This window comes from Plecotus auritus, assembly GCF_963455305.1.
Source record: "Plecotus auritus genome assembly, chromosome: 5".
Lineage (NCBI taxonomy): Eukaryota > Metazoa > Chordata > Mammalia > Chiroptera > Vespertilionidae > Plecotus > Plecotus auritus.
In genome coordinates, this window is record NC_137776.1 from 67,639,445 (window position 1) to 67,665,772 (window position 26,328).

The following is a 26,328-nucleotide window of genomic DNA, read 5'->3' on the forward strand; positions in this document are numbered from 1 at the left end:
GATAAAACACACGGCATCTTTGGTAGCACTGCACCCCCAAATAAATCATCAGAGGGTCCCCTATACTGCAGGCTGCCTTCTCCCAGCCATTGTTGTTTTATTATTATTATTATTTTTGTTAATCCTCACCTGAGAATATCTTTCTATTGATTTTTAGAGAGAATGGAAGGGAGGGGGAAGAGTCAGAGAGAGAGAAACATCGAAGTGAGAGAGACATATCAATCGTTTGTCTCCTGCACGCACCCCAACCAGGACCTGGGATCGAGCCTACAACCAAGGCTCATGCCCTTCACTGGAATCAAAACCAGGACCCTCCAGCCTGCTGGCCGACGCCCTATCCACTGAGCTAAACCGGCAAGGACTCCCCGCCATTTTTTAACTCAAGTCTTATTTGCAGTCGGGTGACATTTCTGCAGCAAAGAGAACAGAGTCTTACTTGAAGGGTGGAGGTAGATAATGTCTTTCACTGTGAAGTCTCGGGACTGTGCAGCTTTCAGACAATCAGCCAGCAAACTCAGCAGCAGGAGCCAGGCCAGGGCAGGGCCAGGCTCCATGGCAGGCCCAGGCGTCACTCATACAGGGTGCCTGGGAGCGGGGACTCGGGACCACGGGAGAGCACTGGCACCTGAAATATGAAGCAAGAGTCATCTCAGTGTCCAACTTGAAAAAGCCACAGGACTTGGCCGAGGTTTCTTGTTGGGAGCAGAGCATCAGGAGGGCAGGGAGCCCAGGGCACAAGGAAGTGGGCCGACGTGCAGAGAAACTTTATAAACGGTAATTTTAGAGCACTTAGAAAATGCCAGCCCAAATCTCTTCAGAATCAGGTCGCTCAAGCTCCACTGGTAGCAGTCCCCTCTAATATCCAGCAGAGATGCTATCAGGAGAGATTGAATTTTAATGAAATCCAGCTATTTTTTGCCAGGAGGCCAGGGGATGGCTGCCAGAATGCAACAATAAATAAGTCAGGTACAAAAGCTCAGAAGCGTTTCCCTGATAATGGTGTAGGCCAAGGACGGGAGTTCAGCCTTACTGGGTCACGGTGCCCATGCAAACCTGCACAGGGCAGACTTTCAGATCTGGGGAATAAAGAAATGTACGTAAATGGGCCTCTTCCAAACCAAAAAGTGCCTTTCTAGCTCAAAATCCCCTTAACATAAGTAGCATCGTTGGCCAGGTGCTGCTGAGGTCATATACAGGGCATCCCAAAAAATGTAAACACATTTTAACAGCTGATAGCTCAATTTTGAAAAGCAAATGTATCTTAATAAATACTGCCTTTATCATTATTCAAAGTGTGTATACATTTTTTGGATAATATATATCTACATATCCATAGATATAGATATATGAAGTCATATATACATATACACATATACTAATTACTATTATAATCCATTTGCAGTAAACCAAAGCCCAGCAAATAGAGGAGGTGATTCAGATCCAGGCAGTCTGATCATTGAGTCCACATTTTTAAACACTAGGTGATACTGTGTTCTTCCAAAGATTGTTTTGTTGTGTGTACACAAAAACTGCTGAAATGAAATCAAGGTATCACTGTAGCCCTAAGCAATCATCATTCTGTCCTCTATTCTGATCCTGTCCTTTTCAATTAAAACTGGAGACAGGAAAACCTTCTACTAGGTTGAATTGCCCAGCTTACTTAGATGTAGATATATATCTCAATTTATATGTGCTATTCACTTGCCAACTTATTTCTTTCCTATAGTCACCTTCTATTTTCCAAATACCAGTATTCTACTGCCCATGAAAGTGGTCAAGTTAGAAAGTCACTTTATTTTTAACACACTAAAAAACACATGATTCGGACATTTTGTTTACAAATGTTAATACCAATGTTCAATGAGCTTTTTTAAATATCATATCAAGAAACCTATATGATCTTATTAACCAATGTCATCCCAATAAATATCATAAACTAAAAAAAAAAAATAGCATAAGAAAATAATTCTAAAGTTAGACCAAGAGTAAATGTATTACAAAACAAATTCAATAGAGAAAATCAATATGAACTAATCAGATATTAGAACATACTATGTAGTAATATTAAAGCAGAAGAATAAAAAGTATAAAAATGGCCGAAACCGGTTTGGCTCAGTGGATAGAGCGTCGGCCTGCGGACTGAAAGGTCCCAGGTTTGATTCCGGTCAAGGGCATGTAACTTGGTTGCGGGCACATCCCCAGTAGGAGGTGTGCAGGAGGCAGCTGATCGGTGTTTCTCTCTCATCGATGTTTCTAACTCTCTATCCCTCTCCTTTCCTCTCTGTAAAAATCAATAAAATATATTTTAAAAAAAAAAGTATAAAAATGAACACGGAAAATGGAACACTCCAAGGAGCTCAGAAATAGATCCAAATATTTCCATAATATAAGCAATTTTTCAAAATTACAGAAGAGGAAAATATTTAATGGAAAGAATTATGATAACTTGATTAAATACTGTGAAAAAGATGAACTGAAATCAAATAATGCACAATACACTAACATTAACTCCAGATGGATTGGTGTGTTCTTTTGTTTTAAGAAACAGACAATTTGTTAGAAAAATAAGAATAGAGCTCTTACCACCCTGTAGCAGTGTGATGATGCCAGCCAGGCCAATTTCATGCTCATGGCATGTTTACAGTTTGGCTCCCCACGCAAATTTGCATTCAGGAAGAGAATGGGCTGTCCATTCCCTTAATAAATGTGAGCGCCAGGCCCCGTGCTAGCCACTAAGTTGAACAATATGATGAGGAAACAAATATCAATGATATCCTCCCCTCGCTGAGTGACAGAGGAAAACACTGTCTCCTCCTGAATGAATGCAGTGGTGGGTCACTGTACATCCATCTGGTCAGGTGAGGCTGCACCTGAGGAATACATCTGGGCAGCGTCCCATGGCGATCCCACCGCACATCAACACCCCCTCCTCACTGTCTGCAGCAGGCTCGGTGTGAGGAGAGCTATCTGGTTTCATTTTGATAGAATTTAACATTAAACATCAACTAGTTGCCAACCTAAGTTCTTTTTAATGTGAAACTTAATGTCCACACCAGTGCTTCAATATATCAAACAATGCAAGTGGCACATTTTTATTAGAGCATTTTTTAACCACAGTATTCCTTCTGATTATTGATTTAAAAATCTTCCTCTGCACAGTACTTTCACTAAGAGTTACGCATTACTTAATGTCATCTGAAATTTACCTTACTGCAGCCTCTGCTGCACGGCTACCCAGCCACGAGCCTTCCTTTTGCAGCATGTTTGGCTGTACATGAGTAACATACAGACGTGAAAACCTAAATGCCCGGTTTTGAAACCTTACTCCAACATTTTCCTGCTGTGCAACCTTGAGCGAGTTCCTTAACCACTCCATGCCTCAGTTTTCTCATCTTCAAAATAAGAATTAAATGAGTTACCACAGGACACAGACACCAGGGGGGTGAGAGCATAAGTCGGGGGAGGGTGGGGGTCAAGGGGGGAATAAGGACACATATGTAATACCTTAATCAATAAAGAAAAAAATGAGTTACCACACCTAAAGCACTAAAAATAGCACCTGTCACACAGTAAATTCCATGTCATATTTTTACTATTATTGTTCTGTTTAAATTCAGTCAATATACTTTTCTATATGAATTGAACCATTAATTGTGGTTCAATACATAGCTCTCTTTCCTTAAATCAGAAAAAAAACACATAATTCCCAAAACTACTAAGTATGACAAATAACGATCCATCCTGACATCTGCCCCAGGGCCAGCCAGGAAGGAACAAGGCCAGTGGAGGAGAGAGGGAGGCTACCTCTTGCCACCAGGATTTTCATATGCTGAGGCTCACTCAGACCCAGGTGACTTCCTGCCATCCCTCATCAATGAAGCAAACAGGTGGGTGCTGCCCTTCTACACTCTCCCCCATACCTCACGCAGGCTACCCTCCCAGGCCTTTGTTCCAGCCCATGATCCTTACATATCTGCTCCTTTTGGATTTTACTTTATAAAAAGATGTTGAGAGAGCACAGGTGAGGAGCACATTACCTGCAACCCTTCCAAGGCTCCAGACTCCCCGTGTGCTGTGTGCACACGCTCACACACAGGACTCATGGGGAAGGATCATGGGTTAAGCTAAAGCAGTCATTTCATTCATTAAAAGAGATCAGCTCTACTTACTATAGGAAAGGGCAAGCTTAATTCTTCAGGCCTGAATTGTTTAGCACAAGTTTTCAAATTTGGGAGATTCAACTACTTTTTTTTAAAATCCTCACCTGAAGATATTTTTTCCATTGATATTTAGAGGGAGTGAAAGAGAGAAACAGAAAGAGAAAGGGTGGGGAGAGAGAGAGAGGGAAACATCGATGTGAGAGAGACACATCGACTGACTGGTTGCATCCTGCACATGTGCCCTAACCAGGGCTGGGGATCGAACCTGCAACTGAGGTACATGCCCTTGACTGGGAATCGAACCCACAACCCTTCAGTCTGCGGGCCCACCCTCAAACCACTGAGCCAAACCGGCCAGGGCTCAACTACTCTTTTTAACCATGAATTTTATTTGTTTAATGGAGAATTTCCAAAGTCTTAAAGTAATTGAGTCACTATCATCACAACACATTTTCTTCAGGAAATTATTCTTTCTTTAGAAAAAAAAGTATTTCTCAGTTTATGTATGAATAGAAAAGAGACTGAGAGGACAAACACCAAAATGGCATAGGATTTTGGATAATGTTTCTTTTGCTCAGTTTGCATATGTTTAATGTCACTCTTTGTGTTCAATTCGCATGCTTAGAACATTTCAATGAGTATGTCTTGTTTTTATAAAGAGGAAAACAGTTTTTTAAAATACAGTGCTTCTCAAAGAATAAGTTTGACAGAATAATTTCACTTTTTAATCTACCAAGGAAAATCAGTTTTTTACCTACAGCCAATGAACATAACCTCAAAAATGTCTGTCTCTTCTCCAGTAATAGAACCTGCATTTCACAGACTGTCCTCTTCTTCCTTCTTCTACCATGCCCTTCCCTTAGCGTCTTAGCCCAGGTGCCCCTCGAAGCAGAATCTAGGGCCAGGAGTAAAGGTGCTCAGACTTTATCTGGGAGAAGCAAGCCCAGGAAATTGAGGATAAAGGGAAGGAGGGAATGTGGGAGGGAGAGAGAGGTGGGCTGGGGAGAATATGAAACTGGACAACATAAACCAATGTGGTCCTAATCCTAGGTTACTATGCTGCTCACAGTTCACAGGCCACATAGAGACAGGACTGCAAGGAAGACCTGCACCTCAGTAGAGTCCATGAAAGGAGAAAGGAGAAAGGAGGACGGATTTATCTGCCCGGTTGCTTCCTGTCTCTTGTTCCCCATTGGTCAAGGTTCACTCCACAAAGCACTCTCTTACATTTGAATGTGTTATTAATCCTTGTAAATAACATTGCTCTTTTTTTAGGGTTTGTGATTTTTATTGTATACATTTTTACTGATGTAAAATTCGCCATCTACACTAATAAAAGAGTGAGATGCAAATTGACCATACCTTCATCACGCCCACCCGCCAATTAGGAGTGAGTATGCAAATTAACCCAACAAAGCTGGAAGGTTGATTTGCATACACAGGCGCCGAGCAGCTGGGTGTGGTGTGGAAAGCCTGCATCGTTGCCATGGCAAGTGTCCCGCCCCTCCCCCAGCCACTCTGGGCCTCTGGACAATGTGGGAAGGCAGAAAGGTGGCTCCGGCCGGAGGGAAGGTGGTGCTGGCAGCCAGAGGAAGGAAGGCCCATTGTTGCATGAATCTTCGTGCAACGGGCCTCTAGTTTTAAAATAATACAGTTGAGTGTTTGGGGTATATTCATAATATTGTGCAACCATCACCTAGTCCAGAACATTTCCATCGCCTCCAAAATAAAATGTTGCACCCATTAGCAGTCACTCCCAATTCCATCCTCTCCCTACTCTCTGGCAACCACTAATCTACTTTCTGTCTCTATGAATTTGCTTGTTGGGAACATTTTTTGTAAATGGAGTCATAAAACACATAACCTTCTGTGTCTGGCTTCTTTCACTTAGCATGTTTTCAAGGTTCATCTGTGTTATAGAATGAATTATATTTATAGCTGAATTATATTTCATTGTATTGATATACATGTACTTATCTATTGATTGGTTGATAGACATTTGGGTGGTTTACACTTTGGGGTTATTGTGAATAAAACTGTTATTAACATTCATGTACATGTTTTTGTGTAGGCATATATTTTCAATCTTCTGAGCCATATACATAAAAGTGGAATTGTTGAGTCTTATGGTAACTCTATGTTTAATTTTTTTTGAAGAACTGCCAGTCTTTCACAGTAGCTGCACCCTTTCACATTCCCATCTCAGTGCTCCAATTTCTCCATCTTTACCAGCACTTATTTTAATTAAAAAAATTATATCTGTCTTAGTGAGTATGATGTGGTGTCTCATTGTGGTTTTAATTTGCATTTCCCACATGACTAATGGTGCTGATCATCTCTTCATGTGCTTACTGGCCATTTGTATATTTTCTTTGGAGTAATGTCTATTCAGATTCTTTGCCCATTTTTAATTGAGGTATTATCCTTTTATTGTTGAGTTGTAAGAATTCTTTCTATATTCTGGACTCTGTACCCTTTTCAGATATATGATTTGCAAATCTTCTCTCCCATTCTTCTTGTTGACCTTTCACTTGCTTAATGGTGTCCTTTGGCACACAAAAATTTTTAATTTTGATGAAGCTCATACATTACTTTTTATAAAGCTTTTGCTCCCTTATAAAAGTCAGGCACTAAAAAGAAGGATCTACATACAATTCAGAGTCAAAGAACGTGTGTATTGTGCAGTAGCCAGGGCTAGGTTTTCCACTGCTCTTTCCCATGAGAAAAACTGGGCAGACAGGACTGATTATTAATATCACCAACTGCTTACATTCCTGCAGTAAATCATGAATCACTACCCACTCTATTATTATTTTCTAGGAACTGAAAAATGAAAAATGAGTGACATGCATTCATAATGAGCCTATTACTGAATACAGGCTCTGCTGAGGGGGCCTGTATCTTTTCTGTATTTATTCTCTATAGTTGGTGGAGCTTTACTCTCTAAACCTCATCAATACGATGCTGGACATGCTCTGATAATATGAGTGGTCTTTTCTAGAACTTTGATGCTTATCCCTGGAATCCACTGTGCCTTTGGACTGCTCTAGACATTTAGAAAGGCTGTTGCATTTATTTCCATTTTATGTGCTGCTATTTGAATATGCACTGAGGATTCCGCTCCCGACTACAGCTCTCTTTATGAACAAGTACATTCTCATTTTCACAGCTCTGTGACCTTTCATTTGTTATTTATGAGCTTTTGCAAATCTAATACCACTCTGACAGATTTAATTTGTGCTCTAAATTACCTTTGCATGAGTTACTCAACTGCTGGTTTTATTCCAATGGATTACTTGTTACATTCTGAAACAGAAAAAAAAAAAAGTTTGAGATCTATTAGACTTTCTCCACTTGAGAGAAAGTTGAAAAGAGTTGCATTCTGTTTTTGACTCCCTGGTACTAGGTAGTATAAAAGAGGATTTCTATAGTTGTCAGAGAGGCAAAGTGATAGGACCACAACCCTGGTCGAGTTTTACAAATCCACACCCATATAGAGTCCATGAAATAAATACTCTTAATTCCTTTAACTGGATACTAGAAGACAATTAAGCACTTCTGGAAGCTACATTGATTGAGGTACCAATTATTAAATAAAACATCTCAGTACTAAATCAACATATAAGTAATTGTGAAGTTGAGAACTAATGCAAATCTAAATACTTTTCAATGATATTCATATTAAAATCTGAAATGCCCAACACAAGAGAAAAATGGAATTCTGAAGCCCAAAACATCAATGACAAGTCTTGATTTGATTTTTAATATATACAGACTAGACTTGATAGCGACTACTTAATAACCTGAAAACGTCAATTCATCTTCCGAAAGTATCAAATAAAGTATGTCTTCACAAAACTAAATCTACTTAAATACATCGTTCTGATCCTAGTACCTTCTCACAGTTTGGGAATTGCTTATAACATGTGGTAGTATTAAACTATGTCTGCAAATTCATTGACAAGTCTCCAATGAGAGGTGGGATTTACGTCCCCTCCCCTTGATTCTGGGCCAACCTTCTTGACCAATTGACCAGAGTGTAGTGGAAATGACACTGTGTGTCTTTCAAAGCTAGTCCATAGAAGGTGATTAACTTCTACCAGTGCTCCAGAACACTCACTCTGGGCCAGGTAAGCAGTCTGGGTACTCCGAGTGCCATGCTGTGAGGAAGCCCAAGCAGTGCACACACAAGCTACTGAGACTCCTACAAAACAGAGAGCTACCTTTCCAGCTCCAGTTGCTCCAGCCCTGTCTCCTCCCCTCTATGCCAGTTCCAGCCACTGTCTGAATGTAGCTGCAATTGAGATTCCAAGCGACAACCTCCCAGCTAAACCCTTCCCGCATTCCTGACCCATAGAAACCACGAGGGATAAATGATTGTTACGGCCTCACCCCACTAAGTTTTGTGGTGATTTGTGATGCAGCAATATGTATCTGGATCACCAGGAACTGGAGCAGGAGAGCTAACGAGGAATTACAGTTCAGCTCATGAACAATTCCAGTTTTCACATTGGATGCAAGGTACAGAAATCCACATCAAACAGGCTGTAACCAAAACTGTGGGGAAGAAGGGAGGGAGAAAAATGGTACTATCTCACCTAACTGTCCAGTTTGGACACAACAGGACTTTTAACCATTATTAGGAATTTCCATCTCTCAACCCTGCTTTGTCCTCTCTTTTTCCATTACTCTCATCCAGGTCTTCCCAATCTGTGACCAGCTGCTTCAGAAGCATTCCTGGACTGTTACTGTTCCATAAAAAGCCCTAAAAAAGTAGGGCAGTCTGTCGTTGGATCATAACTTGCCAGGGAAATGTGGAAGTCCATTGGCCAGACAGAGCTGGGTCATGAGCATGTCACTGGGACAAGTTCATCATGGAAATCACATGCTTTGAGAACAGAGAAGGTATTGGTCTCCCAAAATAAAATGTAGGTTTTGTCACCTGAAAAAGAAGGACTAAATGCTGGACTAGCAACATTACTCAGATGCCCACTACTATAAATAATACAGTTTTAAATAACCTCATTAGCCTGCAAATGCACAATGAAGTTAATGGTAGCTCAGATGAATATCTTTGCAAATTTTAGAAATTAGCATGATTGACATGATTTTCTTCTCTCTGGTTTGGCTCAATGGATAGAGCAGTGGTCGGCAAATTGCAGCTCGCAAGCCACATGCGGCTCTTTGGCCCCTTGAGTGTGGCTCTTCCACAAAATACCACGGCCTGGGCTAGTATATTTTGAAGAAGTGGCGTTAGAAGAAGTTTAAGTTTAAAACATTTGGCTCTCAAAAGAAATTTCAATAGTTGTACTGTTGATATTTGGCTCTGTTGACTAATGCGTTTGCTGGCCACTGGGATAGAGCATCAGACTGCATCAGCCTGCAGACTGAAGGGTCCCAGGTTCGATTCCGGTCAAGGGCACATGCTCGGGTTGTGGGCTTGATCCCCATTAGGAGGCAGCCAATCAATGATTCTCTCTCATTATTGATGTTTCTATCTCTCCCTTACTCTCTGAAATCAATAAAAATATATTTTTTAAAAAGAAAAAAAATATATATATATATACACTGAGTGGCCAGATTATTATGATCTCTGAACGCATATATATATATATATATATATATATATATATATATATATATATATATATATTAGAGGCCTGGTGCATGAATTCGTGCATGGGTGGGGTCCAGCCAGCCTGACCAAGGGGAAAGAACATGGGCGGTTGGCCAGCCTGCCAGTGGTCGAACTCCTGGTCGAGGGGACAATTTGCATATTAGCCTTTTATTATATACTCTGAGTGGCCAGATTATTATGCGTTCAGAGATCATAATAATCTGGCCACTCAGTACATATACACTTGAAACAATAGTTTGGGTGGGCATTTGGAATCCTTCTTATGGCATGGCTCTTCTACTGACACCCATCATTTCTTACAATTAGAGAGCACCACATGCTTACATGGTCACTGTGATTGGACATCTGATCTGAGCCAGGCCAATCAGAGTTCTTCCTGGGTATTTTTCAAGCCAGAATTGGGGAAAAAATCAGCCTTCTCTGGTACAGAAATCCCCAAGAAGTGAAACTCAGGTAGATGTATATGACACACTCCTCCCCATGTGGAGGAGAAAGAAGAGAATGAAGCTTGTTGGCCAGCTACACAGAGATGAGAGATGATGAGCCCCAGCTATGTGTACCCCTTGCCTTTTTGACCAATTTTTAACTCTTCCCTTAGAAGCCTCAGTCTCCATATAATATATACCGATTTTGCCCAAGCTAATTTGAGGTGGTTTTTTGTCCCTTGCAACTACAAGCTCTGACCAATTCAAGAGTCTTCCAAAAGGGTCCACCCACTAGCTTATTTTTCCTTTGTAATAAATAAGCTTTGCATTAAGACTTCTTAAATGGTTATCCACTAAAAGGTTAGCATTCGTTTCAAAATGTCAATAATAGAGAACTAGTCAGAGATTATATCTTTCAGACTTCATGGACTTTGGTGTTTTATTTCCATAACCTACAGGGAGACAGATGTTCACACATTCCCAACCTGAATTGAGGATCTATCTGCATCAAAATCCATGCTTGAAAAATGTATTTCTTTTTTCTGGAAGCCCTTGGCAAGGCTGGAGTTACAGAAAAGAGCTGCTTTTCTACCTTGTCCCCATCTTATTTAAAGGTCAATTGCATCAAAAATGCTTCAATTGAAGGATGTTTGGCTGAGTATGCCTAAGCGGTATATTTGCATTTCTGAAAGATGTTGTATTAACTCTCTTCTGCTTGCAGGCTATATGCTTGTTGCTTCCTCTATCAATTTGAAGGTTCTCTAGAACCGACAAGAAGGCATTTTGAATGGCAAACAGCCATAAGGGGATGAAGTCAAAGAACTCTCTAGGCAGGAATGAAACTCTGGGCACATTTTGTTTGTAGCCTGCAATTTTTTATTTACTTGGAAGGGAGTGGCAATTTGGAGAAATTTTTGCTTTTGTGTCTTTTATTAAACACTTCTATATTTTTAAGAATGGCATGTCTTGCCCTGACCGGTTTGGCTCAGTGGATAGAGCATCGGCCTGTGGACTGAAGGGTCCCAGGTTCGGTTCCAGTCAAGGGTGTGTGCCTTGGTTGCGGGCACATCCCCAGTGGGAGGTGTGCAGGAGGCAGCTGATCGATGTTTCTCTCTTATCGATGTTTCTAGCTCTCTGTCCCTCTCCCTTCCTCTCTGTAGAAAAATCAATAAAATATATTTTTTTTAAAAAAGAATGGCATGTCTTCATTTATTTTTTTCTAGGAATTTTCATCCTACAGGCCTTCCAAATATGTGGAAGTACAAAATGTATTCAGAAACAATACAGTAGTTATAAATGAACCAAATCTCAGATGTAATCTCATGTTCAAAATAACCCTGTTCCAAATGTAACATTCAGATCACTAGGTACATGTCTTCCATATTTTGATCAAAGAAGAGTTACTTTTGTACTGCACAGAGGTGGTCCACTCTGTATTTAGAGTGGTGCCTTTATCCTTCCTCTGCTAATTTAGGGTGTTTTGGAAATTTCAGAAAGAAAAAAGTGCCAGCAATAATCAATCATAAAGCAGACACTACCTGCTGTGAATCCATGGAGATATTCTGTATTATTTTAACCAAGTTTGTAAAATTCTTATTGAATTTATTGGGGAGACATTGGTTAATAATATTACATAGGTTTCAGGTGTATAATTCTATAATACATTATCTGTACATTGTATTGTGTGTTCACCACCCCAAGTCAAGTCTCCTTTATCACCATTCCCCCTTTACCCTTTTCTACCTCCTTTCTCTCTCATAATCACCATAACATTGTCTTTGTCTCTGAGGGTTTTTTTTGTTTTGTTTTGGGTTTAATCCCTTCACCTTTTTTACTGAGTCCCCAACCCCCACCCCTCTAACAGCTGTTAGTCTGCTCTCTATATCTATGAGTCTGATTCTATTTTGTTTGTTTATTTTATTTATTAGATTCCACATGTAAATGTACTTGCTCATTAGATAGGTGTGGAGAGCCCTTTCAGAATTTCTTATAGGGTAGGAGAGCCAACATGTGCTCTCTCTTATTGTAAGAAAAAGTATAAAAATAACTAACATCAAAAGAGTGGCTTATGTAAAAATGCTATGGTTATATATTTTTTTCACATCACTGGGTACCTTAGTAGGTAACCACTAAATCTTAACCAATGTTTCTCATTGAATAAAAACAAATCTTTTCATGTACTCATTCTCCATATTTCTGATCAACAATACCTTGTGCTACATCCCCTAACAGCTCCAAGACCATCACAGCTTCACTTGTGAAAGGGTATTGGGATCTGCTAAACTCACAGTCTAAACTATACCTTGACTTTTCAAATTAGCAAAATGATTTCAAGGAAGGAAAAATTTCCTCACCCTGGATCTGAAGGCAAAAGAATGTGTGGATGCTCTCCTAACTCTGTTTCATTGAGGTAGTTCTTCCTTTGTAATGTACCATCTTCATTTCTCAAGTCTCTATAAATAATGGTTAAAGTCTATTGTTGTAGCAAAACAAAATATAATAAGATCTTACATAGTATCTATTCAGGCAGAAAAAGATATAGGAGTTATTAATAAAGGCAGATTATCCTTGATAATAGAAACTTTTTGTTTTTGCATCTAAATTAATTGCCTTCTTAAGGAAAAAAAAATACTGTGTTAGTCTCTTTTGGATAAGGAAGACAAACTGACTCCTGACCACTGATACTAAAAGAGCCACTTGAGATTCCTCCCCCTCCCTCCTTATTACTGAGTTTTCCTATTTCTGATCCTCAACGTCCTTGTTTCTACTTCACTTGTTCACTCATTCATTCACCACCCTCTATGAGGTAGGTGTAGATGATGTTATATTATACATGTTATTGTTATCAGTTTTGGCTTACTAACCAAATTGTTGAATTCCATTAGTAAAATCATAAAGGAAAGTCTTATAAGTCCTCACAAAGGCTGCTAAGTACATGGGAGGAAGGGTTGACTTGCCTAGTATGCCAGGAGAGATGATGCATCTTTGAGCCATTTAGTCAAGTGTGACCATGGTGTGAGGTTAACCTGCGGTCTTTCAACCAAGGACACATATTTGTAAGATGCCAGGTAGAGGAGCCAGGTGACAAAACAACTACACCAACCCTGCATAGGCCCTCTGGGCAGGCAATAACAAGGTGTTACCAATGAAACTCCACAAGAGGCACATATTCTTTTCTATCACAGGGCAGCTCATCTGGAAGAAGAAAGAATGGAAGAAATGGAGAGAGGTTTGACCCATTACTACATATTATAAGGATCAAGATAAATGTCCAGGTTCAAACAAATAAAAAAAATAGATATACTATAATAGGACCCGGAAATGAGAGGGATTATAGAAAACAAAAGATGTTAAAATCCCAGTGTACCCTGGCCAGTGTGTTTTGTGGTTAGAGTGTCAGCCCGAGGATCCAAAGGTCTCAGGTTAGATTCCCAGTTAAGGACAGGTACCTGAATTATAGGTTCAATCCTCAGCCCTGGCCGGAGCATGTGCAGGAGGCAACCAATCGATGTGTCTCTCTCACGTCGATGTTTCTTTCTTTCCCTACCATCCCCTCTCTCTAAAAATCAATAGACAAAATATCCTCTCGTGAGGATTAACAACAACAAAATCCCAAAGTGTCATAGCCAGAGTGGACTTATCCTGAAGTTAGTGAAGGGTAAACTTCAGGGTCCCTGATTGCATGGGCCAGTGCCAAGGCCCTGTTCCTAATTTTAGGATTGTAATGTATGTGTTCTTTTCCTTAAGGAGTGTTCCTCCCTAATAACCCTGATCAACCATCCTGGCCAGGGTAATGCAAAAACAATTTTTACTATTAGCAATAATATTCTTATTTTTCCTCTGAGAGGGGTTCGGTCAATAAATAAAAGTACATACTGTCATTCTACTTTCATGGAAAGGAGGGAAAGCCAGCACTTAAACACAGGGCAGGTTTTCTCAAACTGGGCAAGTGGCATTAGAGCTGGAGAAAAGAGTCAACCGGCCGAATAACTGCATTCCCCTGGGCCCGCCCCCAGCACTGCCTGGGGCCAAACCGCTCAGGAACAGAGTGCTAGGGCGCCCCCAGAGCCCTTAAGGTCAAGAGAAAGGCCCTAGCTTTAGATAACATGTGGTTTTAAAAATTACTTTAAGAAGAGCCAGAGAAACCATTTCATCTTAAACCCAAAGAAGGGGTGGAAGCTCTGGGACTGGAAAGGAGGCCACGCCAAGCCCAGCAATGGAGCCACGCCAGGCAGAAGCAATGGAGCCATGCCAGGCAGAAGCAGGGCTAACCAGGCCCTGGTAACTGAGCACAGAGGACCTTACATGCTGGCTTCAGAGCCAGGCAAAACCCAGGCCCTTCCCTGCCTCCTGGGAAGGCTCTGAGGAAGCAGGTAGATAGATATGTCTGGAGAGCAGTGTGGAGCAGTCCCCAAGGGCACAGGCTCTGGAGCCGGCTAGGCTACAGTTCTGACTCTGCTGCAGTAGCTGACTAACCTTGGGCAGGTCTCTTCACCTCTCTGTGCCTCAGTTTCCTCATCCACAAAATGGGGAAAGTCATAATGTTTGCATCATAGGGCTCTTGTGAGGACTAAAGGGTGAACACACACACAAAGCATTTTGAACCAGACTTAGAACGTGCCTGCTAGCTAATAGAATTCTCCAAATCCGCCTGAGTAGCCTGGGAAGGCGTCAGTCACTCATTGAGGCAAAGACACTTGTTCAGCACTGTCTGCCCTCCAGGAGGTGAGACGGGTCTTCAGAAGGCACCTGCGGAATGCATGTTCTATTAGGAGAAATCAAAAGCCCAGATGTTTGTCAGATTTTCTAGCTGATCCCAAGCTAAGATCCTGCGGTGAGGATAAAAACACAGGGCAGGTGAATTAAATGAAGCAGACTGGGCAGAATTTCTCAAATTTGAAATATGCTTTCCCCTTTAAAGGGAAAACAGTCTCACAGACAGAACCTCTCTTACCCCCATTGTCAATGAATTCTAATTATGATAATTATAATGCTTACATATACACAGATGAAAATTAGGATTAAGCTCCTATACCTATAGCCCATGCAATATCTTTAAAACTAAAAAAAAAAAAATTACCACATATAAATAAAATTAAACACATCTATATATAGAAAAGCTTAAGCGACCATCGCAAACGAACGGACTACCGAACAGGTTGCGTGGGGCAACCAGGCTGGCAGGGGTGTTAGTGAGAGGCGACCATATGACCAAACAGCAGGCTGCATGGGGGGGGGGGGGGCATTGGGGGCAACCAGGCTGGCAGGGGTGTTAGTGAGGAGCGACCAAACGACTGAGCAGCAGGCTGCGTGGGGCAACCAGGCTGGCAGGAAAGGGCAGTTAGGGGCGACCAGGCCAGCGGGGGGGGGGGGGGGGCGCGCAGTTGGGGATGACGAGGCCAGCAGGGGCGGGCAGTTAGGGGTGATCAGGCAGGCTGGCAGGTGAGCAGTTAGGAGCCAGTGGTCCCTGATTATAAGAGGGATAGGGCCTAAACCGGCAGTCGGACATCCCCTGAGGGGGTCCCGGATTGGAGAGGGTGCAGGCTGGGCTAAGGGACACCCCCCCCCCCCAGTGCACGAATTTTGTGCACCAGGCCTCTAGTCAAAAAATAAAAATGCTGGCAACACAGTACACTGTAAGTAATGCAGCCAGGGGGTAAAAACAAACAAGCTGGTAAATACATTCATCCTGATTTCACTCTGTAAAGTTAGGGTAGCATAGTTTCAATATCAGAACCATACACTTTATGCAATTGGATTATATCCTGCCAGGTCTTTTTTGTATGAACAGGAATACAAAACTGAGCATAGAGTGTCGAGAATTATCCAACAGAGCTGGATCAGAGATATTGAGAGGACTGGGATTTGATGCGATGACTGGTTGCTCCAGTTCCTGTCCCCATGCTTACAGGAATCCGAAGTTTCCAGCCAGCCTGTGTGTGCACACGAGTTTAGTAAGTAGTGATGATAAATGCTACAATGATTCCATGTAAACAAAATAGCCAAATCAGGGGCCTAAGTCAGCAAGGCCAACAGGTCTTCTGCGGTGATGGAAATGTTCAATACTGGCACTGTCCACACGTAGCTACTGAGCAACTGAAATGTGTGGCTGAGGAACTGAATTTAATTGTATTTCATTATAATTGAGACTAAGTAGCTACATGTGGACAGTGGCTGCAGTGTTGAATAATGCTGTTCTAAATCAATAATAAATAAATGAAAAACAGTCACTGAAATTTGACTTTAAAACCAATTAAGGCTAGGGTGAAACAGAATTATTATTATGCAGCTAAATACCAACATATCACTGTCAATGAAATCAAATCAGAAAATAACCACACAACTACTTAGATGGAAGGCACTCCTGGCCTGATTACTGGGACAGGGACAACCAGAGATAAAAAAAGAAATGAAATTGATGTAGGTGTCATAATTTCAGGAGCACCACAAAGAACCACTCTACCCCTATCATTATTTTGTTTTTAGCTGATGGCTAAAAATATTAGTTTATTATGTGACAGGAATTGTTCCATATGCTTTATATTTGATTCTGTCAATTATCTTATGAGGAAATAATTTTTTTAAATCCCAATTTTATAGATGACTAAACTAAGGAAGAAAAGGGATTGGTCAGTTGCTCCAAGGTCACCTGGGTAGAAAGTGTGAGAGTGGACATGTGAGTTTAGGAGGCCTGACATCAGACCCTAAGCTTCAAAGAGCCATCTGTAACTTAGAAGTTACGGTGAGTAAAAGAACTGCCTTTGAGAGGGGGCTGGCTTGCTCGGTGTATCCTGATATATTAAGACTGTGTCACATTAGGGGAAAGTGGTCATTTAAGCTTTCCAAAGTATAAAGGAAGCACATGAGCACTGGATACCGGGTGCTCTGGAAGACTCTGCCAACCACCATTCCCCAAGCCTTCTCTGAATCTACTGGTGCTTTTTTAAGTCATTAAGGTCAATGGCAAAATTGCAGATGGAGGTGTGATAAACAGTGCAAGTCTTAGAAGAATTAGAGGAAAGAAGTATTCCCATTACATGCTGAGAGTTGGTCTCTAACTCAGTTCGCTTTATCAATCAAATCTTACCCTTACAGATTAAAATATAGGTGATTCTAAGGGGCTATGTCTCCCTATTTCAATCCCCTATTATTACCCATTTCAGATGGTTCTAAATTTTTATATTCTAACTTATGCTGTGAGTAGCATCTTTGGTACTTCATCACATGGTTTATTCCCTATTATTTTCTTAGAATAAACTCCTAGATGTGGGGGGAAAAGAAATGAAAGGACCCTGGCATGCACTGGGTGGACCAGGAAGAATGCTGAGAGTCTCCCTTCCTTATAACTGGGTCACAAAGAGATAAGGTAAGAGTTTCCCAGGATTTTTTGTTTTTCTCTGTTTGGAATCAAGAGGGAAAGAAGAGTATCCCTCTTGGTCCTCTTCTCCTGTAGTATTTAATGAAGCCAGAATTATTAAGTCCAAGTCAAAGCAGGAAACATCTGAGTTTCCCAGGACTCAATACAACCCATCTCCTCTTATCATGAGACTTGTGAACAAGGCTTATCTTTTCCAACCTCCTTTTACACTGCAAGTTCAAGATTTCCCAGTAACAACTGCTTCTGTAAATATGGCAAAGAGACCATAAACTCTAAATGAATTATTGGTTTCATTGAGAGAATTCATTCATTTAATAAATATTTACTGCGCCTAATATGTATTGGGTACTGTTCTAGGTACTGGGGTTACAGAGTTAGCAAAAGAGATGAAAATAATATTTTATATTCTGGCTCAATATATTTCTAGTTAATCCCAGCTCAGTATTTCTGGAAGAAAAAATTGATTCAACAAAAATTAATATTGGGGTTCGGTTTGAGATCCAGCTGATTAAAGGTAGCTCATTAACATGTTTGGCTCAGCTCAGTTCAAGTTTCTTTCAGTGGTATAGTCCCTGGGGACTCTTTCCTCTAAAATGCAACAGCAAAAATGTCAACACATAAAAATATGTTTTGGTTACTCAGCAGATGCCCAAACCCCAAAACTGTCCCAACAGTTTTTCCCCCCTGACATGCAATTTCCCCAGTTTTACTGATCCTGCTTTGTAAATATCTTCCCAATCAGCTCCATCTTCATCATGCCTATGATCAGAACTATTCAGGTCCTTAATTTTTGCCTGGACTATTACACTGGCTTCCAAACTGGTTTGTTTGCCTCCCGTTTCCCCCCACCTCCCAATCTTTCTGTCTTACAGTTTTGAAAAACAGATATTCCCACTGGTCATACGGCACAGTTTAAAATCTTTATTGGTACATACAAGACAGTATAGAGATATAGGAAGCCCCAGTGGGAGACTCTAAAAATAGGCCCCTGGGATTCTGGAGCAAGTAGAGAAGTTTACTCTCTTTGAAAAATGGCCGCTGGCATTGTACAGAGTCCTACTAAAGACAGAATGTTTGCTATGTGTCGTGTATCTAGAACTGCCCATTATGAACCCTTTATGGGTTCTGTTGGACCAGCTCAGTCATAAGCCATTCATAGCCAGCACAGTTATCTACAGGCTTATGGAATATCTCATCCATAGGCATGGGATCCTGCACAAGCACAGCATCTGACCAGGATCCACTTCAGAAAGCAGGTACAGCATTGGGCCCAACAACATGGGACCCACTGTTGTATCACATACTGCACCCACCCAGAAGCAGCTGACCTCGCCAGATGCTGGAATGGCCTTCTAAAGGGTCAGTGGGGACCAGCTCAGAGGCAATGCTCTGAAGGCTTGGGTGCCATCCTTCAGGATGCAGCATATGCAGGAGACCACAACCCTCCATATGGTGCATGTCCCAATTAGGAGGAATACACGTGTCCAAAAGTCAAGGAGTGGAAGCAGGAGTGGCCTCACTTATCATCAACTCCAATGACCCACCAGTGGAGCCTGTGCTTCCCACCCATGCAACTCTGAGCTCTGTAAGGTTGGAGGTCCTGGTATCCAAGAAAACTCACTCTTGCAGCAAAGCTCCTACTGAACTGTGGGTTTCAGCTACCACCAAGGTAGCTTGGACTCTGCGTCTAAGGACCAACAGAACACCACACTTGCAGGGATAACTGGTCCTAAATAAAAGGAAGAGGCAGGGCTGCTTTGATACAGTGAAGGCAGGGAGAGATCCATATGAAACCTGGGTGACCCTCGTGGGTGCTTCCTGGTACTCCCTTGCCCCACTGTGACTATGAACAGACACACGCAGCAATCCCGGCCTGTGAAGGGTATGATTACCAAGGTTCCAGACACCGCTGACCCCAGGAAAGAAGATTGGGATCATACCCTTGCGTAAAACATGAAGACCTACCAAGGTGATCATCAAGGATGTGAGCAACTCAGAATGGATATTATAGGAAGGAGAGGATGAGTCGCAGTTGCAGCCCCCAAATCAACTGCAGTGAGGATGGAATACAGTTTGTCCCACTAACCTTCATCTTCTGAGTTCCCTATCAGGAAGACTGGTCCCCAGGAACCATGGAGATGCTATGCCTTGAACTTGTATGGAGAAGGTCTATGTGGCACAAAGGGCAGACTGTAGTAGCTCTGAGAATAAGCCTTGGGATTTCTGACTATGGGGAGCCCAATTAACCTATGACCCCAGCTACTGTGCTCCAAAATCCATCACCACATTCACACTGAGGCTACACTTCCAAAAGGCAGATCCAAGCCAGTGCCTCAGCATGGCACGGATACCAAAGCTGGCTCATTCTGGGAAGACAAGGTCCTGTGATAGGCAACTTTGTGTCAAGGATTCCCTTCTTCCTTGCTAAAGGTTATTGGAAATGCACTGCTATCTAAGACCCTTCTCCCCTATCTTTCCCCCTCCTTCTCTCCCTCCCTCCCTCTGCATTGTAGCCTGACAGTCTCCCAGCCTCCCCAGCTCCATCCCCATTTCCCTCATGGACGTGCAACAAGTGTCTTGCACATCTAATCCTGTCTCAGCATCTGCTTCACAGTCCTTCATAACCTTTCTCTACCATCTCTCTAGGCTCATCCCCTCCTTCCTCCCAGCTACCGCCTGCCTGCTGTATGCTCCCCAGCCACTACTAAAGGGCTTCTTTCTGCATCAAATCTAGGAAAAGCTATCCTACTCCCTGTCTCAAATGCCCTTCTCCCTCTACTTTATCTCTAGATCTGGGGCCAGTATAAACACTGACCTGGGGCCCTAACTGGGTTGGCTCAATGGATAGAGTGTTGGCCTGTGGACTCAAGGGTCCCAGGTTCGATTCCGGTCAAGGGCATGTACCTTAGTTGTGGGCACATCCCCAGTAGGGAGTGTGCAGGAGGCAGCTGATTGATGTTTCTCTCTCATCAATGTTTCTAACTCTCTCTCCCTCTTCCTTCCTCTCTGTAAAAAAAATCAATAAAATATATTAAAAAAATAACAACAACAACAAAAACAAACCAACACTGACCTGGGGAAATATCTGTTTCTGCATAGCCAGTTCAGGGGACCTGCCTGACTATGGAGCATAGATTGTTCCATGTCCTATAACTAGCTGTGGGGTTCATGTGTTTATCCCACAGGCATGTGTCCCACAAAGCATCTCTCCCACTAGACAGTGATAGAGTCTATGTGTCCGTCTCTAAGGAGCAGTCACCATCTGGCTCCAGAGAAATGCTGCCATGAGGGCTGATGAGGAGAGATCTGTTGAGTTTTTAAGAAACCTCAGAAACCCAAATTTTTTATTGTGAAATTGTTGCATTTTAAATGTTATAAACAGATTCAAAATTAAAACACAATCCAATGGAGAGCACACAAAGCCTACCCAATGATGCTGTGGTTCAGACCTGCCAGCTTGTGCCCACCATTCTAACACATTCCAAAGTCCTTGACAATGACCCCCACAGAATGCACCATGGAGGGCTGAATGCTGGAGGCTCTGTACATGGTGATGCCTCGAAGAGGCTGTGCTGCTCGCTTTTTTAAGAGACTGAATCATTATGTTTTGAATTTTGTCCTCTCTGTCCATAGGGTATTTCATAACCCTATGCTACTGCAGACTGTATTAACCTCACCAAAGAGGCAACTAATTCATTATCTTGTTCAACAAATGTTTACTGAGGACCTGACATGGGCCTGTGCTAAGCAGAAAGAGTCCGATTTGAATAAGAGCCAGCCCTTAGCCTCAAGAAAATCATATTTATTAGAAAGACAGAAATCTAAAATTACAATATTGTATTATTTGACAAGTAGGTTGTATTATTAAATTTACTCCCTACCCAAAAGCAAGTATCTTGATTTCTTAAAGAATATTAACATCTTTTGAACAAATAAACAAAAACAAAACAATTTTAAGAAAAACCTTAAACCATGATCTGTCTGAAAGATTTTAATGAATGATAAATATTTCCATTATAAAATTGTAGAAAGTAGATGAAGATTAGGAAATATAAACAGGGAGCATTTAAAATATATATGTTAATAAACATTTAGTAAATGTCTAAGTAAATATTTTAATAAAATCACTTCAAAACTGTAGCATATTTAGTGATTTCTTCTTCTGAATAGTGACATAAAACACAAATTAATTTGGGGGAAGAAAACAAAAAAATATAGCACAATTTTCTTAATGGAACATCTACCCTATCGAAATTCCACTGATTATTGTCCTAATTCTAATGATGTAAGTTTGTAACAGCAGCGGTTCTAGGAAAACTTGACTGTACATCCTGGCTTTGCTGAAGACCCACCTATACATTGTGAAGATATAATTGGCCACCCTTTGGCTCTTGTCCCCAAACCACGCACATCAGCACTAACCCGGACTGAGTGTGCTGTTATCATGCTGTAAGATGTGGCATTTGGATGGAGGCCAGAATGAGAGAGCACTTGGCAATTGTTCTGATCCAAATACCTCTTCCCTTCGCCCCGCCTCCCTACTCCCCAATCAAGCTACAATCAAACTGTAAATCAACTGCCTGGTATGGTTCAGGCAGATGTGTGAACTTCACTTTCCTAATGATTCTGGCCAACACTTTAAAACACACAAATTGAAACTGCTCTGTGTCAGTGAGTACTGGGAGAATTTTAACTACTGAATTAAAAGGCCAATCAATTGGTAAATCCTCAGGGGAGGCCCTAATACCAGGTTATAGATTAACTGTTAACTGCTTTCAAGAACAAATGGATAGTGCAAATCTCAGAGAAATGAGGTGGAAAAGGAGAACAAAATAAGCGGGAGATGAACAACTGAAATAATTGGGGCATAGAAACTATGGTTTGTAAGTCTATAACAGAGTAGAAAGATGAGAGCCTTCTTTATCCAATTCCTTTTTTTTTTTCTGATCAAGTTTCATTTTTCTTAATATGGCAGACAATTGGGGCTGGTTTAGTTTCTTCATCTATTTTCCTGTATAATGTTGTGGTGAATGATAAGGTAGAAATGTATACAGTGACTCACAAACTTGACCTCCTCTTCCCCTACCCCAGCCTCACCTGGGCAAGAAAAGGCTGCCTGGCAAGGATGTTAGGCTCAGGATTACTGAATAATGAGAAATATTGAGGATAAAACCAATTGTTGGGTGATGCTTAAAGATATGTTAATCCTTTGTAAAGTCAGGGAGATGGAAAAATACAAGCCATAGTAGAGAGTTTTTGTGATGAATGCAACATTGTGAAAAACAATAGAAATGCAGGGGAAATTAAAAATACCAGAATCCTAATATATTGTTACTATGATGGGTTTTAAAATTCAGCTCGGGACCTCTGGGCTCAATATGGGGAGCATGATGAGTTAATGATTATGAAAGAAATAAATTTAATTGGTATATAATTCACAATAGAAATTCTCATAGAAATGTTAATTCTCTATCTTCCATTTTCATTTCCAGCACAAAAGACAGTTTGGATCCTAATATGAGATAACATTTTACATATAATTTTTAACATAAAAGAGGGAAAAAGTGGATAGACTATTTTGGCTCCTAATTACAATTGTCCCCACAAAGCAATATTGAATATTTATTTCCTGTTAACTCCATAAAAACAAATAAACACTGCTGGTTTGAGAGACCACTCTTGACACTGTGTTTACAATGTTTATGGACCACAGAGCCAACCTGACCAATCATCAATGTGATCTTAGAAAGTAGACTACTAGAAAAGCAGACTCAATAAGCTTCTCTGGTGATTCAAAGAATTTCCAGGTATGAAAACCTTAGAATTAGGTCATTAAAAACATGGATCGACATCATCTTTAAACAGCAATTCACCAGAAGAAGAAGAAAGGAAAAAAAAAGATTAGCTAATAAATATGTTTTAAAATGTTTAACTTCATCAGAGTTAAAGAAAGGCAAGTAAAAACAATGATTCAAAACAATATAACTTGTTCATTTATAAAATTGGGAAAATTGTGTTGATCTGATAATGCCCTGTGGTAATGAGTATTTAGGTAAAGAGACAATCTCATTTAAAGAAGTAAATTAGTTTATCATTTTTGAAAGGCAATTAAGCAGCTACCTAGAAGATCAATTTTTTAAAAAAATGTGTGTGCTCTTTAATCCAAAAATTCCATTTCCAACAATTTACCTAGCAGATATATTTCAAAAGTGTGCCAAGATAACATAGGTGAGAATGTTCATGAAGACCTATTAGTAAATATCTGGTAATAGGAGGTAGGTTTATAAATTAAAGTACAACCACACAGAGGAATATTGTGTAGCATTCAAAAAGAAAGATATATATAATTCACTAAAAGAAAAAAAGGAATATGCCATTGTCTAGTACAGTTCTTAGTCAAATACTTCTATTGTCAATCATTTTGAGACAATTTATTTCAAATTATGTCCTACCTACACTGCCAGCCCACCTACTAGTAAAATGGGTTTGAGAAGTCCTATGACAAAAGACTCATAGTAAGACTGTTAAATAAAAGAAGCAAATAAAATTCATGGAAAGAAAAGGGAAATTAAAATCGCCAGGCTAACATACTGCCTATGATTGAACAGTCAGCATAGCTCCAAGTTTTCTGAAGGAAAAGGCAGAAATGGAAACAGGATGGTTGATGTCATTCTCATTGTCTGGGAAAAGCGTTCTTGCCTATTTACCAAAGAAGACGTTTTTTTTGTTTTGTTTTGTTTTGTTTTTCCCTGTTGCTGAATTCTAAGGGGCATGATTCAAAGCCCTTGGCAAACATCTTGATTTGTTAAAACTCAGAGTGCTGGGCCCACTCTCAGACTTTCTGATTGAGTAGTTCTGGGGCCGCCTGAGAATGCGCATTTCTAACAGGTTCTTAGGTGATGCTGATGCTGCTGGTTTGGGACCACACTTTGGGACATTCAGGTCTTAGATCAACCATTCATTTATTAACCCTTAATGGTAAATGACTTTGCTAGTAGTTCTGCCTGAAGGTCTGAGATACTCTTCACATGAGCATTTCAATAAAACACTGAAATGTAACCCAGTGAAAGCACTGCTAAAGCTCATGGAGCCCAAATATAGCTCTTTTTTTATGATCAAAACAGATAATAAAGATGGAATTTGAGAACAGCCAGATATAAATGTGTTGCACACGCCTTGGCCCTTCTTAATACAGATGTCTTCCAGGTCACCTGCCCCGAAAGGGCTGAGACAGCCCTGATAATGCTAATTTATGTAATACTGACTCCCATTAACAATGCCTCATTTTACCCACACAGGAGGCTGGCCTCCAGCCAACATCCAAAATGCATTGTAATTCAATCCCAATATCAAGACTCAGATGACCTTCAGACAATCTGAACCCTCTACCCCCCAAACTCGCTGACATGGGGAATAGAGGATTAACTAAATGTACCAGGGATTAACATAGGATCTTTCTGCTGGAGAGGTAAGAGTTTCAAATGCTTTTCAGATCAACAACCTCATTTGTCTTCCAAGACCCCTGGGTGGTTAACTGCACCTCTGTCACCGCACTGGAATCCTATGTTTGAGACCACTGTCTCTAACCCCTACTTGGTTCACAGTTGTCAAAGCCCTTAGTGCCATGAGAAATAACTAGTTTGACTGCATCCAGATACTAATCATAAACACACACACACACACACACACACACACACACTATGCTGGCACAAGTTATGTTTTACAAGATAGAAAACATCTAAAGATGCATCCAACAGATGCACTTATAAATAGACACATTATACCTCCAAAAGGGAAAAAAGAAAAAAAGATGAAAAAAAAAAAACACCTAAACTAAAAGTGCTTTGAGATGCCTAAATTCAATTAAATTGAACTAGTTTTCAACAGTCTAGTTCAACAAACTTTAAAGAAGCACCTACTATGTGGCAAGTACTATTTTAGGAGCTGGGAGTAAAAATTGGATGCCAAACCTACTATGATGGCACTTACAAGTGTAATGTATATAAAACAGATAGTTTCAGATGATATGGATACATTAGGGATTAACTATATGTCTAAAGCCTGGCATCAATGCTCAAAGAATGTCCACTTTACTTCTCTTAGGCCCAGGGGCCTTCCTGGAGGAGGAGACACAGATGGAGACCTCACATGATCAGGAATCAGCTAGAATAAAGACAGGAGTATGGTGAAGGATCTGTGCTAGGCTGTTGGTTGCATATCCCAAATCCTACCACTCCTTCGTTGTTACAACAGAAGTTCTATTTTACTCAGGTGGCATCTGGCCTGGCTCAAAATATACTTCCCAGAACTCCCTGCAGCCCTGGCAATCATGTGACACGTTCCTGGCTAAGGATGCAGTGGAAGCTACAGTAGGGCTTCTAGGAAAGCTGTGGGCTCCACCTTCGGTTTTTGCTTTTCCCTTCTTTGCCCCTCGCCCTTCTTGCTGCCTGAAATACAGATGAGAAGCCCAGGAGCATGGCTGTCATTTTGGGGAGCATGAGGAATGATAAGATGGAACAAGACTGGTCCTTTGGAGGTGTCCCATCACCCTGGACTGCCTATGTCCAGTATTCTTGTTGCTGAGAAAAGGAAATCCCTGTTTAATTCAGCCCCTGGAGTCTCATACCCATAATCAGCACTATTTATGCATTAGTATTTATTTCTTTTGTTTGTTTGCATATTCTGGGGAAGGCCCCAAATCTTAGAGCAAATGCTACCATCCTTTCA

General features: G+C 41.0%; 1 protein-coding gene across 4 annotated transcripts in view; it reads right to left on the reverse strand.

Annotated features, from left to right (window-relative positions):
* LYPD6 (LY6/PLAUR domain containing 6) overlaps positions 1–26,328 on the reverse strand; it is a 121,323-nt gene that overhangs the window by 28,282 nt on the left and 66,713 nt on the right. For 3 of the 4 annotated variants that reach the window (XM_080668247.1, XM_080668248.1, XM_080668250.1), the window contains one exon: positions 437–625. In XM_080668247.1, coding sequence (XP_080524373.1) covers positions 437–554 — 118 coding nt within the window. In that variant the 5' untranslated portion in view covers positions 555–625. Of the gene's footprint in view, positions 1–436; positions 626–7,411; positions 7,464–26,328 lie in introns of those variants that run through there. The other variant, XM_080668249.1, reaches the window with a different exon arrangement.